This window comes from Danio rerio, chromosome 16, assembly GCF_052040795.2.
Source record: "Danio rerio strain M-AB ecotype USA chromosome 16, GRCz13ab, whole genome shotgun sequence".
NCBI classification, from domain to species: domain Eukaryota; kingdom Metazoa; phylum Chordata; class Actinopteri; order Cypriniformes; family Danionidae; genus Danio; species Danio rerio.
This window is the reverse complement of record NC_141036.1, coordinates 43784799-43802144: the sequence shown is the minus strand read 5'-3', so window position 1 is coordinate 43802144 and position 17346 is coordinate 43784799. Positions and strand designations below refer to the sequence as shown.

General features: G+C 37.3%; 1 protein-coding gene across 5 annotated transcripts; it reads left to right on the top strand.

Moving 5' to 3' along the window:
• Positions 1-3: 3 nt before the first annotated feature.
• On the top strand, positions 4-16502 carry crdhl (cone RDH-like). 5 transcript variants are annotated; one of them, XR_015511905.1, is made up of 8 exons: positions 4-524; positions 1483-1617; positions 2668-2859; positions 2931-3085; positions 4919-5038; positions 6010-6214; positions 7426-8500; positions 8985-11220. XR_015511905.1 is itself a non-coding variant. In XM_087287657.1 (7 exons), the coding sequence occupies exons 1-7, from the start codon at positions 434-436 to the stop codon at positions 7532-7534; spliced, it is 1014 nt and encodes a 337-aa protein (XP_087143783.1). In that variant the 5' UTR covers positions 332-433; the 3' UTR covers positions 7535-8721. The 5 variants fall into 5 exon arrangements, 1 of the variants encoding a protein (XP_087143783.1); XR_015511902.1 differs by having other exon boundaries at positions 332-524; positions 2931-3092; XR_015511903.1 differs by lacking the exon at positions 2931-3085 and adding an exon at positions 15906-16502 and having other exon boundaries at positions 358-524; positions 8985-9136.
• Positions 16503-17346: the final 844 nt, after the last annotated feature.

Genomic DNA, 17346 nt, shown 5'->3' with positions numbered 1-17346 from the left:
ATCGTTTGTTCGACTATATATATATATATATATATATATATATATATATATATATATATATATATATAGTCGAAGTAACGACTGGTTTAAACCGATTGCTTTAGTTAATTGTACATTATGAATCAGAAAGTCTGAAAGTTATCATAAAGACATCGAATGTAAATTAAAGCTGCATTCTTTAATTCAAAATATCCACAGCACAATAGAAGTTTTACCATTTATATAAGTAGAATATGCCCTGAATATCCTACTAAATTTAAGCTACAATCTGACAACTAATCATTTCTTAATTGTGCCGAGATAAACGTTTCATAATAAACGTTTCATAACCAGTCGAAGCGCAGAGCAGGTAAGCTTCTGTTTAAGTTGCTTAAGTCAAGCCCTATATATAGCATTGTGCACAGAGAGGACACAACGTGAGCGGGTTTTCTTCATGTTGTTTACTTCTGCATGCGAGATGAAGGATCCGGGCACATCATCTGACGGAGTGAACTATGGCGCTGTCCTCGCGCTGCTGGTGATCAGTGAGTAACAGTTTTTTAGTACTTTCAGAAGTTTTATTATAATCTTATTTTAATATAAAAAAATGGGTCTGGTCCCAAAACTTCAACTGCATCACAATTTAAGGCCCTGAAATGTTAATTAATTAATTAATTAAATCTTTAATGGCATTAAATGCATGCACTACAACAATTAATGAATATTTCATTATTTTATATTTAAATCAGTGTTCGTTTTATGCAAACCAACTATAGTTTTACATTTATACAAATATAAATATTATAATTATTATTTAAATATACTTTATTTTAGTAAATTGGAGTTAATCATGTTTTTTTGTAAGTTTGTAACACATTTTTAATGCAAGTATAGCTGTAAAAATATGTTTTTATACGCACACACACACACGCACACACACACACGCACACACGCACATGCACACACACACACACACACACACACACACACACACACACACACACACACACACACACACACACACACACACACACACACACACTCACACACACACACACACACACACACATAGAGGTGAACAAGTTGGGTAAACTTTCAATTTAAAATTTGCCTTCATAAGGCCTGCTGAAACTATACAGAAACTAAATAACAGTTTATTATGAATCTATTTATTATTTATTTGATATAATCTATTTATTTTTGTTATTCAGGTTATTATGATTTCTAAAAGACAAGTGACAGTAAAGATTTTCCATTGCAATTAAAAATTTGATAAAATGTTATTTGAATTTTTACCATTATTTCACAATTATAAGTTTTTATGTTATAATGTGTTTTGTTATTTTCTATTATTATGCACCCTTGGTCAGCATAAGCGATCAACCCCTAAACAAATAACAATCATCTACACAATTAAACACAAAGATAACAACAGGTTTTCAACATTCAGAGTAACCATTTTGAATCCTTGTTTATGTAGCTTTGGTTTTATCTTCCATACAGGCTTTGTGCTGCTGCGGAAATGGATAGCTGGTGGGGTCTGCAAAAGTCATGCTCGTCTGGATGGAAAGACAGTTGTGATCACTGGTGCCAACACTGGGATTGGCAGGGAAACAGCAAAAGACATGGCTTATAGAGGTATGACACTGTAAGATCTTTACCAGGGGTGTCCAAACTCAGTCTAGTGTCCTGCTGAGTTTAGTTTAGCTCCAAATCGCCCCAACACCTGCAAGAGTGTTTCTAGAAAGCCTTGTTAAGCTGTGGTCACACTGCACTTTTCTCCCCATAGACTTACATTCATTTGCACGCAAATGCGTCAGACTGGAAATGTTAAGTTGTGCGTCAAGTTTCGTAGTTCGCTGCATTGTAAAGTTTAAGCTTTGTGAACTCTGACCAGGGAAATCGCATCACTTGACTGCATGAGACCAATCGATGTAAAATATATAAAATATGAATATGTAAAAATATGGACCAATCACTCGCTTTTTAAATGTCTAATCATCTTGGTTAATTCCGCCCCTTTTTGTAGCGCCGTACTACAGAATTTCGCAAGCTCAAACTCTAGTGTGACCGCAGCTTTAGATCTTAATTAGCTAGCCCAAATCTGTCTGATTGGAGTTGGAATTAAACTTTGCAGGACACTGGCCCTCCAGGACCGAGTTTAGGCACCCCTTATCAATACTATCAGAGATAAAGTACAAAAGCTGTCACTGTAATGCTACCTTTTTAAAAGGTACACTTTGGGACCAAACAGGTCCACATTTGTACATTCAAGGTACAAATTAATACCTAAAAAGTGCCTTAAAAGTTATTTTAAGGTATCATTGTGGAGCTTTTAAGTGCCTGTGAATTCAAATTTACAATGTTTATTTTGCTAGCTCACATTGTTATTCTTAAAAGTAAATAATTAATCTGAACAAGTTGATCCAATGAAAGAAACTGTTTGTTTTGGTAATCTACAATCAAAGTCTGACCAACTGCTACAGCATTTTAAGTGACGTCAACATTTGGGCTTCTATAGCAACTGCATATCAATGACCTTAACCACGGTCCTCTTACCGTTAAGTTTGCTATGAGAGAATGATGTGCAAAAGAAAGCCCCGCCCCCTACTCAATATTCCTTTTTAATGGGTATATCAACAAGTCCTCAGCAAACTTCCAGTTCACACTGACTTTGTGTGCATTTAGGGGCTCGAGTGGTGATGGCCTGTCGGGACCTGATTCGAGCTGAAGACGCTGCTGAGTATATTCGTCGCTGTACTGGAAATGGCAATGTAGTCATCAGACACTTAAATCTGGCTTCTCTTTATTCTGTCCGTGAATTTGCAAAAGAGTTTATAGCCACAGAAGAACGACTGGACATACTCATAAACAATGCAGGTAAGACTTCATCATAGACTGATTTATGAAAGCAAGAAAAACAGAGAGATTCATCTTTGTTTTTCTGACAGGTGTGATGATGTGTCCAAAGTGTGTCACTGAAGATAGATTTGAGACACAGTTGGCAGTCAATCACTTGGGACATTTTCTTTTGACAAATCTACTGCTAGAAATGCTGAAGAGATCCTCACCCAGCCGTGTGGTCAACGTATCCAGTATTGCACATGTTGGTGGTAATTTTCTTTTCGTTAAAGGTCATGTAAATGATTTGAAATGTAAATTTTTTATTCGATGTTTGACGTAATCTGAACTGAAAAACGAAGAGAGAGTGGGACATAGTATAGATCCTTCCCTTTAAAAAAACAACCAATAGGGTTTTGTTTAATCACAGCTCTGCCAGTGAGAGTGGTTGAGCTCAAGCACATCAAAAGAAAAGCAAATGAGAAGCGTCTTGAAGGGGGCGGGGCAAGTCATGTACTAGAGAGCATTTGATTGGTCAGAATTTGAGCATAAGTACATGGTGACATGAAATAACACGTTAATCCATTTAGGCCAAGGGTGCCCAAACTCAGCCCTAGAGGGCCAGTGTCCTGCATATTTTATTTCCATCCCCAATAAAACACACAAATCAAGCTCTTTCTAGGTATACTAAAAACCTCCAGGCAGCTGTTTTAAAGGAGCTAAACTCTGCAGGACACTTGCCCTCCAGGACCAAGTTTGGACACCCCTGATTTAGGTGGAAATGACAACTACAAACTACATGTTAATAACTGTTTTATATTTTATAAATGCGAATTTCGTCATTGTTTTGTACCACACTAGCTTAAAGATATCCTTGAAGACTAAAATACTGATACTAACATCTTTAAAAATTTATTTTATTGCTCTGGACCTTCAAACATTAGCAAATCCAACATATATATGTTTTCAGAATAGATTACATTGCTTGGATTTCAAAACTTTGGGGTCAGCTGCATTTATTTGATGGAAAAACTAATATTACCATAGGGCAGCATGGTGGTGCAGTAGGTAGTGCTGTTGCCTTACAGCAAGAAGGTCGCTGGTTCGAGCCTTGGCTGGGTCAGTGGGCATTTCTGTGTGGAGTTTACATGTTCTCGTGTTCACATGGGTTTCCTCAGTGTGATGCGGTTTCCCCCACAAGTCCAATGACATCCGCTATAGGTGAATTGGATGAGCTAAATTGTTCATAGTGTATGCGTGTGAATAAGAGTGTATAGGTATTTCCCAGTGATGGGTTGTAGCTGGAAGGGCATCTGCTGCGTAAAACATATGCTGGATAAGTTCAATCCGCTGTGGCGAACCCAGATTAATAAAGGAACTAATTCAAAAAGAAAATGAATAAATATTGTCATATTTTATCATAATAAAAAATAGCAGTGATTAAAATGTAACTGTAATTTATTCCTGTAAAGTTGCATCAAACATCGACATATGGAGCGGCAGTGCGCCGGGCGTCTCAAGTTTGAATCCCGGCTCGTGGACATTTCCCGATCCTACCCTCCTCTCTCTTTTCAATTCACCTCCTGTTAAGCTACTGTCAAGTCAAATAAAGGCAAAAATGCCAAAAATAAATCTAAAAAATCATCAATACTTCACATAAACAATCACATTAACCTTCAAAATATATTATCAAAATATAAATATATTATAAATGATAATTATCAATGTTAAACATCATGATACTGATGATTTCTTTCAGGACTCTATAATAAATAGAGAGTTAACCGTATGGCATTCTTACTGAATAAAAGTAATTATTTTATACAAAATAAAATCACCAAAGCAAATACAGGTTTACAAGGCATGGAAATGATGAATCTCTCATTGTCATGAAACACACAACACTCCATAGTTGGTACTTTTGATGAATGCAGCATTCGATGTTGCCGTCATCTAGCTTATATCCTTTTAGAGTTCCTAATGTGATGGTGTGAATGCAACCAGCAAATTGGTCAGGTAGATACAGTAATTAGTTCTTGAGGAACTTTCTGGTTTGAAAAACCTTACTATATTCATTTTAGTCACTGTTTTCCCACAGGAAAGATTGAATTTGATGACCTGTTCTTTGACAAAAGGCCTTACAGTCCTTTGGTGAGCTACAAGCAGAGTAAACTGGCCAACGTGCTTTTCTCCAGAGAACTTGCACGAAGGATGAAAGGTAGGATATAATACAGCTCTTGGTATAGTATACAAGATTGCTGTGTAAATATGCAAATCAATTAACAAATATTCTTTGTTTATGCTTTACGAAGTAGATAGTATTTTAGAATACAGTGTTATATTACAACATTTCTTATTACACTATGACCATGTTTAATCCAGATAGTTAACAGGTCTTATTCAGATAAACTTTTTGTATTCAGGACTCTGTGTTCCCTGATCTCAAGGGCTCCTCCTAGTGCTGATACGTATGATTTAAGGCATAGGTCTCAAACTCAGTTCCTGAAGGGCCATAGCTCTGCACAGAAACACAGCTGATCTATTAGTGTCTAGTAGTCTTGATCACCTTGAATGATTTAATCAGCTTTTTTTGATTAGGGTTGGAGCAAAACTTGAGCTGCGGTCCTCTAGGAATCCAGTTTGAGACTATGATTTAAGGTGTCCTTGTAACAGTAATTATTCATTTCAGTACCGAGTGATGATTAGTTGATGATGGTTGAGGTTTAGTTGCATGTATTATGCATGCTTATTTTTAATTACTATTGTGTATTACTATGTACTAAGGACACCTTAAAGCACAGGTGTCAAACTCAGTTCCAAAAGGGCCGCAGCTCTGCACAGTTTAGTCCCAACCCTAATTAAACACACCTGATCTAACTGATTGAGTCCTTCAGGCTTGTTTGAAACCTACAGGTAAGTGTGTTGGAGCAGGGTTGGAACTAAACTGTGCAGGGCTTCGGCCCTCCAGGAATTGAGTTTGACACCCCTGCCTTAAAGCATTACCAGGTTTTTGTTTGTTTTTTACCAATTATGTCTAGGTATAAGTGCCCTTCAAAGATGCAGGACAGTTATTTCAGCCATTCAAATACAACTCCTGTATTTGAATGCGTGAATAGTGAGATTTTAAAAACAAACTAAAATAGAATGTTTGTGTTATTTTAAATCCTGTCCCACTGGATGCTTTTATAGGCACAGGAGTCTCTTCGTACTGCCTGCATCCAGGAGTGATTCGAACGGACCTGAGTCGCCATATTCTGTCTTGGTTTCCAATGCTGAAAACTATACTATATCTGCCCTCCATGTTGCTGATGAAGACTCCCTGGCAGGGAGCACAGACCACGATCTACTGTGCTGTTACTGAGGGCTTAGAGAGAAAATCTGGTAGCTACTTCAGGTAATAGCAGTACAAATAGGTTAATATATTGCTAAAACACTAGCAATGTCTCCATCCAACTATTTTTATGTGCATTTTGGAGTATTGCATAAAAATGTGCTTAATGGAAAGGCCACAACATAGATAAACTTTGAAAATGCGAATAAAAATGTATTTCAATGGGATTGGCAACATTGTAAAACATCTGAAATGTTGTTTTGGTCATTCTTAAATGCCTCTTTAAAGTCCGTCATCAAAGTGGTTTAGTGTTATTACTTGCAAAAGTGTCTAGCACTGCATGTTCATTGTTTGTTTTTTTTTCTTCTTATGAGGCTCAAGAAATTTATTATATAAGAAAAAAGGCCCAGTGACTTCCACTACTGCAGTAGTTTCCATTTTAATATTGGCTTGAGAAAGCCAACATACTGTAAACTTACTGTTATTCCCTTTTCTGAGAAAAAAAATGACCAACTCCTCTTCCTAGGGCTTTAATGCTATGACCATCAAACTTTGGCCAGACCTTTAAACTAGTCTGACTTGAGTTGCTATGTCATTTTGAACTAATCTGGCTTTTGGTTTTCAAGAAACTGAAACTTGAAAAAATCTCTTGGACTTAACATTGTACCAAATTTGACGCATCATAACTTTGAAAGAGAAATTCTCAGAAACATGTTGAATTTCCACAGTTGAAGAGGCTGCCAAGCTCTGTAAATCTACATATTAGACTGGGGTAAGTTGTACCTCTGGGGTGCAAGAGTGCTCCAAATTTGCCCATTGACTTACAATGGTGAAGACACTTCTGAGACTTTAAATCTCATTGACTTAACATTGGATCAAAAACCTTCAACACCCCTCTCCTCACCAACCACCACCTTGTTACCTTACCTTTCTCAAGCCAACATCAAAGTTTATCAACAAACATTAGGCTCTAGTTCTTTTTGATATTTGATGCCAGTTTTTAGGATGCGATGGTTTTGTTCTCTTTCACTTATTGAATGAAAAATGTATTATCAATATTTAAGTTTTTCCACACATTTTTGCATGGAGGCAGAGCTACTGGCCATACGAATAAAAGTGAAGCCAAAATATTTTGATCGCCCTCTGGTGGCTGAGTGCCATATAGGTCACAAACTCTTTATATAAACGAAAGGAATGTGTGCAAAACTAAAATAAAAAATGAATTAGTTCCACATCAAATAAGATTTTTCACGATTTCTGTATCCATTGTGCAGTGACTGTGCTGAAAAAGATCCTGCTCCAGAAGGAAAAGACGACTTGGTGGCTAGAAGGTTGTGGGAGGAAAGTGTTCGGCTGGTCGGACTAAACGACACGTTGAACTGAGGCGGGGCTCTTACAATTTTCAATCACTCCCTCTAGTGGTGATACCTGTGACTTAAAAATCTCTATCCGGCGACAGAGGACACATACAGGAAGTCATGCCAGAGGTTGTTACAGCGGTTTACGGGATTTGCTTCGGGAGATTCATATTTCACAGCACTAAGAGGATTTTTTTATTCTTGGAAAAGAATAACGGAGCACCGTCATGTGCTTGTGTTTTTGAAAGAACTTGGTCACATTCTTATAATCTGTACGTAACACATTAAAAGTGCGCAGTTTTGGCGAAAAAGCAAGATTCAAGTGGCTTGTTTGTTTACCATTCACTATCGGGTCATACTTATTATGAGAAACTCCATTCTCGGTAGTCATTCATTTTAGCACAGATTACTCAAGTACTTGGGTTAAAAATACTCCAACATTAACCCAACTTTATGTTGTTTTAGCATCTTCCCAACTATGGGTAATTTTAACCCATTTGAGTATTTTGATTAAATGTAATTGTTTTCCATTCTGGTATTACTATTGCTACTATTACTAGTACTAAACTGTTGAAATTCAATTTCTTTAACCCAACTGGTTAAGTTTTTAAACAAATAACCCATGTAAAAAAATAACCCAAAAGCACCACACATTTAACCCAGTTGGGTTATGAACAAACAACTCAATAAAAGTTAAAAATAACTTAACAAAGTACCAAATATTTTTTTAACGTAAGCACTGGGTTAAATAAATAATCCAGCAACATTCCTCTTCTTCAAAAGAGTGTATATATTTTATAACTGATGTTTTATCCTTTAACCACTAGATGGCGTTAAACGTGTAATTTTTTTCACTTTTTGGGACGCTATTAATTTGTTCCTACCCAAATAACTCTACTGGTCTGCATCCTGCAGGTCAGCTAAAAACTAAAGGAAAATATGGAACGAACCGAAGCAGACCCTGGATCACATGATCACTCTCTCTGCAGTTGTAAGCTACAGTACATCCACAACACAATTATGTAACAGGGACACTAAAATCAATATAAAATCATCCAACTTCTATTTTTACCTTCATTGACTTTTCCCCCACAATTATTAACATAGTTACAAAGTCACAATCAAAGATGTTCAAGTTACTTCATTATTTTGATGCTGTATAAATATGAATTTGATAAGAAATAATATAATTTCTCCATATATAGTCAGAATTATTGGGACTCCTGAATTATTAGTCCCCTGTATATTTTATTCTCCATTTGTTAAACAGTCATTCATTCATTCATTTTCTTTTCGGCTCAGCCCCTTTATTAATCTGGGGTCGCCACAGCATAATGACCCGCCAACTTATATAATGATATAATTAAATTATATAATAATATAAAATAATTTTATAATAACTAATTTATAATAACTGATTTGTTTTATCTTTGCCATGATGGTAGTACATAATATTATACTATATATTTTTCAAGATACTAGTGTTACCCCGCCAGTCCTACACCACCCAACCCACACCGAGCTGGGATCGAACCGGTGACCTTCCACATGGGAGCTGGTTGCTTTACCAAGGAGGCTAAAGACCATGGTCTCTAGTGTCTGTTGCTAGAGAACCTTTTTTTCAGAGGTCAGAGGAAGTTTACCTGCACAGCACTTCACTCACTGGCCTCTGCTACACTATAATTCAGCTTAGAGTGACATTTAAAGGCTTAACTAGGCGAGTTACACAAGTCATTGTACACACCTTATGCCGAGTTCAGACTGCATGATTTTCAAAGTAGTCGTGTCACAGATGTTTTCACACTGCTTGACTATCTGGGCTAGCGTTTCGTCGCTGCTTTGTTTACACTGCAAGACGGATCGGCGACAGGGACATTCACACTGCATGACTTTGCTATAGGAAGAATCGCCGACAATTTCGTCCAAACTACGTCTCACAGCCAAAAACACGTAGTATATCTTTTGTTATTAACTACATAATGAGAAAGAAACCTTTAATGAGGTAGAACATGTACCTGTTTTCTCACCTGGGTTTAAATGGAATTATAGCCATTTCTCCTCAACGTTGATAATAAACTAATTACTTTCTGTATGAAACGTCAAACACACGGTTGCTCCTGAGTCCTGTCAAACCTCCACTAGTTTTTCCTCCATTTCGTGGGTCCAAATAAACCGAAAAAGAGCGCTTTTAACTTCTTCCCCAGCCTCCCGCTGGCCTGCAGCAGGTATACACACACGCGCACACACAAGTGAAAGCTGCTCTCTCATTGGCTGTAGGCAATCGCTGATGTTATTTTCAGTCAAAACTCCATTCACACGGCATGATTTGAATCGCCGACAGCTCCAGATATTTAACACGCCAAATATCTCACAGGCATAGGCGACTCATCGGCGATTCTCTCAGATCGCGTCTTTGAAAGTTCATACTGTGTGATTGTCACTCACGTGCACGAGCAGCGATTTGCCTGTGATTCCAGGCATTTGTCGGCGATTTCTCAAAACCTGTCGGCGAGCCAAAATCGGGGCTAAAATCACGCAGTCTGAACTAGGCATTACTAGTACCAAGTTGGACTCTCGAGTTTTGCTTTTAGAGCTGCCTTAATCCTTCGTGGCATAGATTCAACAAGTTACTGGAAATATTCCTTAGAGATGGTTTGCGCTTTATGACATGGTACACTGTGGTCATAAAGGGATGGACATTGTCAACAACATTTCTCAGGTATGTTGTGGGCTTGACACGATGCTCAATTGGCACTAAAAGGCCCAAAATGTGCCAAGAAAATATCCCCCACACCATCACACCACCACCGCCAGCCTGAACCGTGGATACAAGGCAGGATGGATTTGTGCTTTTATGTTGTTGATACTAAATTCTGACCCTACCATCTGCAGAAATCGAGACTCATTAGACCAGGCAACATTTTTCCAATCTTCTATTGTCCAATTTTGGTGAGCCTGTAAGAATGGTAGCCTCAGTTTCCTGTTCTTAGCTGAAATGAGTGGCACCTTTGCGTGGCCCATCCGCCTCAAGGTTTGATGTGTTGTGCTTTCAGAGATGCTCTTCTGCATACCTCGGTTGTAATGAGAGGTTATTTGAGTTACTGTTGCCTTTCTATCAGCTTAAACCAGTCTGGCCATTCTCCTCTGACCTCTGGTATCAACAAAGCATTTGCGCCCACAGAACTGCCGCTCACTGGATATTTTCTCTTTTTCAGACCATTCTCTGAAAACACTAGGGATGGTTGTGCGTGAAAATCCCAGTACATCAGTAGTTTCTGAAATACTCAGACCAGTCTGTCTGGCACCAATAACCATGCCAGGTTCAAAGTCACTTAAATTACCTTTCTCAAGATAATTCTTCAGATCGTCTTGACCATGTATGCTTAAATGCATTGAGTTGCTGCCATGTGATTGGCTGATTAGAAATTAGTGTTAACAAGCAGTTGAACAGGTTTACATAATAAAGTGACCAGTGAGTGTATAATGATGTTTGTTCTATAGACAATCAAATAAAAATATTGCTTAAGCATGCTAATCATATTGACCTTAATTTGGTTATTCTAAAAAAATGCTTTTATTCTAGCCGAAATAAAAGAAATAACTTTCTCCAGAAGAAAAAATATTATCGGAAATAATGTGAAAAATTCCTTGCTCTGTTTAACATCATTTGGGAAATATAAAAAAATGAATAAATATAAATACAGGAGGGTGAATAATTTTGACTTTACATTTATATACAGTATAAACACACATACAGAGAGAGAGAGTTCTTAATGCAGCTGTATAAACATCTATGAAAAAAGATATCCACTGAAATGACAGTTTTCTTATTTGAAATGCATTAAACACACACACACACACACACACACACACACATGCACGCACGCACACACACGCACACAATAGATGAGAATGCCAATTTGGAAATAATTGTCTGAAAAAATTCCTGATAATGTCCTTGCTTGCAAACAACAAATGTGCCTCCTCAATTGAGCCTCTGTCCCTGAGCAAGTTTCCTCGCGGGCATCATTTGTGTGAAATTGCCTTCCAAACAGCTGAGTCATTTTCTTGTATTCATTTCTTTGTGTGCTCATCACTGATAATAAGTGAGTGTTAATAACGTGTGTAGCGTGGCAGAAAGTGGCGCACAAATCCACTTTTGCACCTAGGCAAGACCAAGATGTGTTCATGTAAACACGATTAGTCAGAAAAAAGTGATTAATCAAAAACTTCAATTCACAATTCATGCCGTACAAGAGAGAATACAAATCAAATCCAATTAAAAACCTATTACTGGGCCAATCAAACTCATGAGTGCCAGTGTATACAGCTTGTAGTATTAGCACATTATTTATGATGGACAAAACACATTATTTCATCATGTTCAGTACTGTAATGCATGCTTGTCAAGAACTGAACTCATATGTAAGCATTGTGTGGGCAATGTGTCTCCACCAGTCTCATGTAAAAGGAAGCAGTGTTAAATGAAGAGCCACCTTCTCTTTTAAATTAAAAATAATAAATAATACAAATGAAATATTAATATTAATAATTCCTTACATTTATATAACTCTTTTCTAGACACTCAAAGCACTTTACACATTAGGGGAATCTCCTCATCCAACACCAGTGTGCAGCATCCACCATATTGCGCCAGACCACGCACTAGCTGATTGGTGGAGAGGAGACAGAGTGATGAAGCAAATTATGATGTGGGGATGATTAGGAGGCCATGATGGACAGAGGCCAGTGGGCAAATTTGGCCAGGATATGCCAGAGTTAAACCCCTACTCTTTTTTAAAGGACATTCTGGGACTTTTAACAACCAGATCCCATCGGAAAGATGACGCTCACTAAGCAATAGTCTCCTTCACTATACTGGGGTGTTAAGACCCACCCAGACAGCAGATTAAGCCCTGCTGGCCTCACTAACACCACTTTCAGCATTAACCTTGCTTTCCCATGTGGTCTCCCATCCAGGTACTGACCAGGCGCAGCCCTGCTTAGCCTCAGTGGGCGACCATGTGAGAGTTGCAGAGAGCTAGCTGCCAGCAAATTAAACAGGGCAACACAGTGGTTAGCACAGTCGCCTTATAGCAAGAAAGTTGCTGGTTTGAGTCCCAGGCCAGTTGGCATTTCTGTGTGGAGTTTGCATGTTTTTCCTGTGTTGGCATGGGTTTCATCTGGGAATGAATAAAATAAAAACTAAACAAAAACGAGTTACCTATTACACTAAAAATCCTAATAAGTTGACTGAACGAAATTGAGTAAACATGTTGCCTCAATTTATTTGAGTAACGGAGTCTCCCAAAACTTGCATATTTAAGTTTATTTAACTTGCTGGTTTGGTAGATTTTACTGAAATTGTTCAGTTCAGTGTGTATATTTATATAGTATGAAAAAAATGTTTTAAAGAAAAATAAGTAGCCATTTATTTCCATTATGGTAAATAATTATACATGAAGCCTTGTTTTCTGATTTAAAAGGATACCTTGCACATAATAGAATTTTACAGTCTAGATTACACTAAAATGACAATTGTTTTCAACGGATTAATAATTATTTTGAGCTTACAATACTTGAAATCTTAAGTTTATGCATTTTCATTGTATATAAGTTAAAGTAACTCAAATTTTTAGATGAGAGGACCAAAATGCTAAATTTTAAGTAATGTTCAGTCAATTTTACTTGATTAAGACAACATTAGGGTTTACAGTGTAAGTAATTAACCTATCATAACTTAATCATTATAACTGTATTTTCCTAACTGATTGAATACATTAATAATCATAAACATTTTTTGTATTACAAGTTTTCTAAAATGTTATATTTATTATTTATATTTACTTATGATATGATATTATTATATTTAATTATGTTAAATTTCTCCATAATTCAGAAAAAAACACTTGTAAAATTAAATTTTATAATTAGGCAAATTATGAACAAATTCCTCTCTAAAAGCCTTCAGAATGTGGATAAGAATAAAACTGTGAATTCAGTGAAAGAAGTGTTGTGAAATACAAAGACTGTGAAAACAAAGAGCCACTAAAGTGAAAATGTATGGCTCATCAAGAAAACTCATTTAGAGAAAACAGATTAAAATATGTATTGTAACTGAAATCTTAAGACACACATTGACAGAGTGCGACAAAAGAAACATATGATGTTTTTCAATTCAATTCATCTTTATTTCTATAGTGCTTTTGCAATGTAGATTGTGTCAAAGCATAGACTTCTTAAATAGAAGTTCTAGTAAATTGAAACAGTGTCAGTCGAGTTTTCAAAGTTGAACTTCAATTCAGTTCAGTGTGGTTAAATTTCACTGGTGAGAGTCCAAACACTGAAGAGCAAATCCATCGATGCGTAGCTCCACAAGTCCCAAAACCAAGCAAGGCAGTGGGAGGAACAAACTTCACCAATTGACAAAAGTGAAGAAAAAAAAAAACCTTGAGAGAAACCAGGCTCAGTTGGGCAAAAAGATTTCTCTTCTGGCCAAACTTCCTGTGCAGAGCTGCAGTCTAGAAGAACGCTGGATGTCCATCACAGAGAAACTGCAGGTGTGAGAAGGTCACTTGCTGGTGTACAGGCTGGCCCACAGGATCAATGCGAAGACTTGTCTCTAACTGTGGTCTTTCAGGAATCTTTACATTAGACAAAAAAATATATAAAAGCCCAAAATCTAACATATTTATGTTCTTTTAGACTTAAATGTTGCAACACAGGCTCATTATGGATACCTACTCCTGTCTCCATTTCTGGAGACCATTAAATATACCCAGAGGTACGTTTAGCTCCATTTTGTCTGTTAGACGAACGCTATGGGGCGATTTCTGACAGCTTCTGTTCCTTTTCACGCTACTGAAACCTACATTACCTCAATGCGAACGGCTTTTCCAGTGTTACCAGTTTGCCCAGTGACTTGCCGTATATCACAGTTTTGTTGTTTTAAATTGTATTGGTTATTTGTTGTGTTGTATTTTGGGTTTGGCATGTATATTCATTTACTTGCATTAATTTATACTTTTGTTTAATGTCTTTTTATGTATTTTTTTTGTCTACATGTTAACCTACAACCCGTAAAATGGTTGAACCCATGGGCGGGGCCAATACTATAAAATAGCCCCAAACATTCACTCTGTATGGGCAGTTGTAAGAGATGGTTGTGTTGTCTGAGAGATTGGTTAACAGATTTTGTTCAGATCATAACTTTGATTTAGCTGAACAATCCTGTAAAATACTTTGTAAATATCGATTAGTTTATTTTTCTTTATTGTTATTTTGTCACTTTCACCTTTTTTGCTGGATTTTTGTCTTCACTTTGTGTAAAATAAATCACTCTTCAATTTCACCAGCGGCTTCTGTGACACTTTTTGCCTGCATCTTCCCGGTCGATCGTAACAGCGCCCTCTGGTGGATTTACATGAGAAGAGAACGCTCGAGAAAAATTTGAGATCATCAAAAAGTGTACACAGCGGAGTGATGTACACATGTTCCTCCAATTACGTATTTCACTTTCCACAGAAAGGTAGACCTGGGTACATATCTGCAACACTGTAAAAAAAAAAATTTATTTGATGGCAACAAACTTCAGGACAATTTTTGAGTTGACTCAACTTTCAACCCAATTGCTGCACTTGACTTAATTTAAGTTGTGTAAACTCAAAATTTTTTCTGAAGTTTGTTACCTTGAAATTTGAAGTTGAGGAGTTGACCATTACGACGGAGATCGAGTCTGGTGAAGAATGGTTCCAGAAAGTGGGAAAGACAAAAACAGAAACCAAAAAAATAAAATAAACAAGTAAATAACAGGGTGAGAATGTGGTAAAATCTGAAAACGTGGTAAAAATCAAGGAGTTTTTCTTTTTCTGGATTGCTTTTCAAAACACTGTCGGTTGGGTTAAGGGAACAGCAGCCTGGTGGATTTACGTGAGAACAGCAGGTGCGAATGGTACTTGCGAGAGAAATTTGAGATTTGAAAAAGCATACACAGCAGCCTCTGGTGGATTCGACAAAAAAAAAAAGGCAAAAAATGTAGCTGCTGGGATGTATTTGCCGCTCTCCAGAAATGTATATAGGGGTACGATTTCAGAATTCCTGAATTGGAATTTTCATCTCAAATTTAGATTTATCTGTAAGCTCTCACAATTATGTGGAAAACATCTTGAATTAGAAAAAATTACAATGACATTTTTATAGATTTTTTTTTTATTCTTAGTGTTGGCCAGAAAAACACACATTTAAAGCAAAAGTTCATTCTTACATCATTCCGAACCTGTACGCCTCAGCAACTCAACATCAAAACTACATCAAGACTTGAGCGGGTCTATAACTGTGAATGGCTGTGTTCTCATAAAAGTGCGTCATCGTTGCCATCTCTGTTTGTTTTCCCCCAGGGGTTCATGTTGAGCACAACCCCCATCCATTATGCCTTGATGAGGCTTTTGGGAAGGTTTGTGGGAAACGGGAGGGCCATAGTGGAGCCTCTATAGAGACCAGTTGAACTCTGAACACATCATAAAAGCTTCATCTTCCTGACTCTCAGTGTGGTTTGCTCCGAGAGCCGAGGGGTCACAGCAACTGCTGACCCCACATTTGACTGTCTGGGGCCCCATTAAAGCCAGCCCTTCACCAGCTCTCAGGGAATCTGATTCCGCTTAACTGCTCAGTTTTCCAGTGCTGGAATGCAGCAGAACCGATAATGATTGTACATGGAGAGGTCTTTCATTTAAAAGAATGGACTAGTGTACAGGACTAGAGCCGGTCTGATTTGCAGTGCCACAGGGGTCGGTGCTGGTCTCTTTGTCATTTACGAGCATTCCTGTACACACACATATATACCACCTCTAAGCTATTTGGCACCAGTGGTGTAAAGTAACAAATTACAACTAATAACTAACTAAACAAATACTAAAATCATTGTAACTGAGTAGATTTTTCTCAGGAATTGTAATCTACTAAGTAGTTTTACATAAATGTGTACTTTTACTTGCCCTTGAGTACATTTTTAGTGCAGTATCTGTTCTTTTATACCATTACTTTCCTTCAGCCTGCAGTCACTACTTCATTATTTCTCATCCATGGGGATTAGGAAAATCTGTCCTGGGATTCCTGTCCAATCAAACTGCACATAGAAAGTAAATCGCATCATAATGAACTACCTCAAGACTTGGGCGATTTATAATTGCAGCAAAATATTTGGAAGAATTAACAGTGTCGAAGAAGATGCCCAAAATCTTTACACGCATAGACCCTGAGACTTTTTAGATGCATGTCACTGATGAGAAGAAGATGGATGTTTACTGTATGATGAACAAAATGCCCTTAAACACCGAGCAGGCACAACTTCAAGACATCAACATGACGCCAGATTGACGTTGTACCCTGACGCTGTGGGGACATTTGTTTGGAAATGAAAATCGAGCTGATGTCACAAACCTCAAACCTAAAATCAACCAAATATCAACGCCTAATGATGGTGCAGCTTGACGTTGTATATAACGTCTATATAGCTATAGCATTATATACCTATAACGTCTATCAGATGTTGGTTGCCGTACCTGACGAACAAATGTCAGTATTTGATGTCAATATGACATTGGTTTATTAAGTTTACTCGACATTGGATTTTGGTCAATTTCCAACACAACCTAAAATCAACCAAATATCAATGTCATTTGACATGTTATTGGACATCAAAATAACGTTGTCCTTTCCCAGAGATGGGTTGCGGCTGGAAGGGCATCCGCATAAAACGGTGCTGGATAAGTTGGAGTTTCATTAATAAAGGGACTAAGCCGACAAGAAAATGAATGAATGAAAGAATAACGTTGTCCT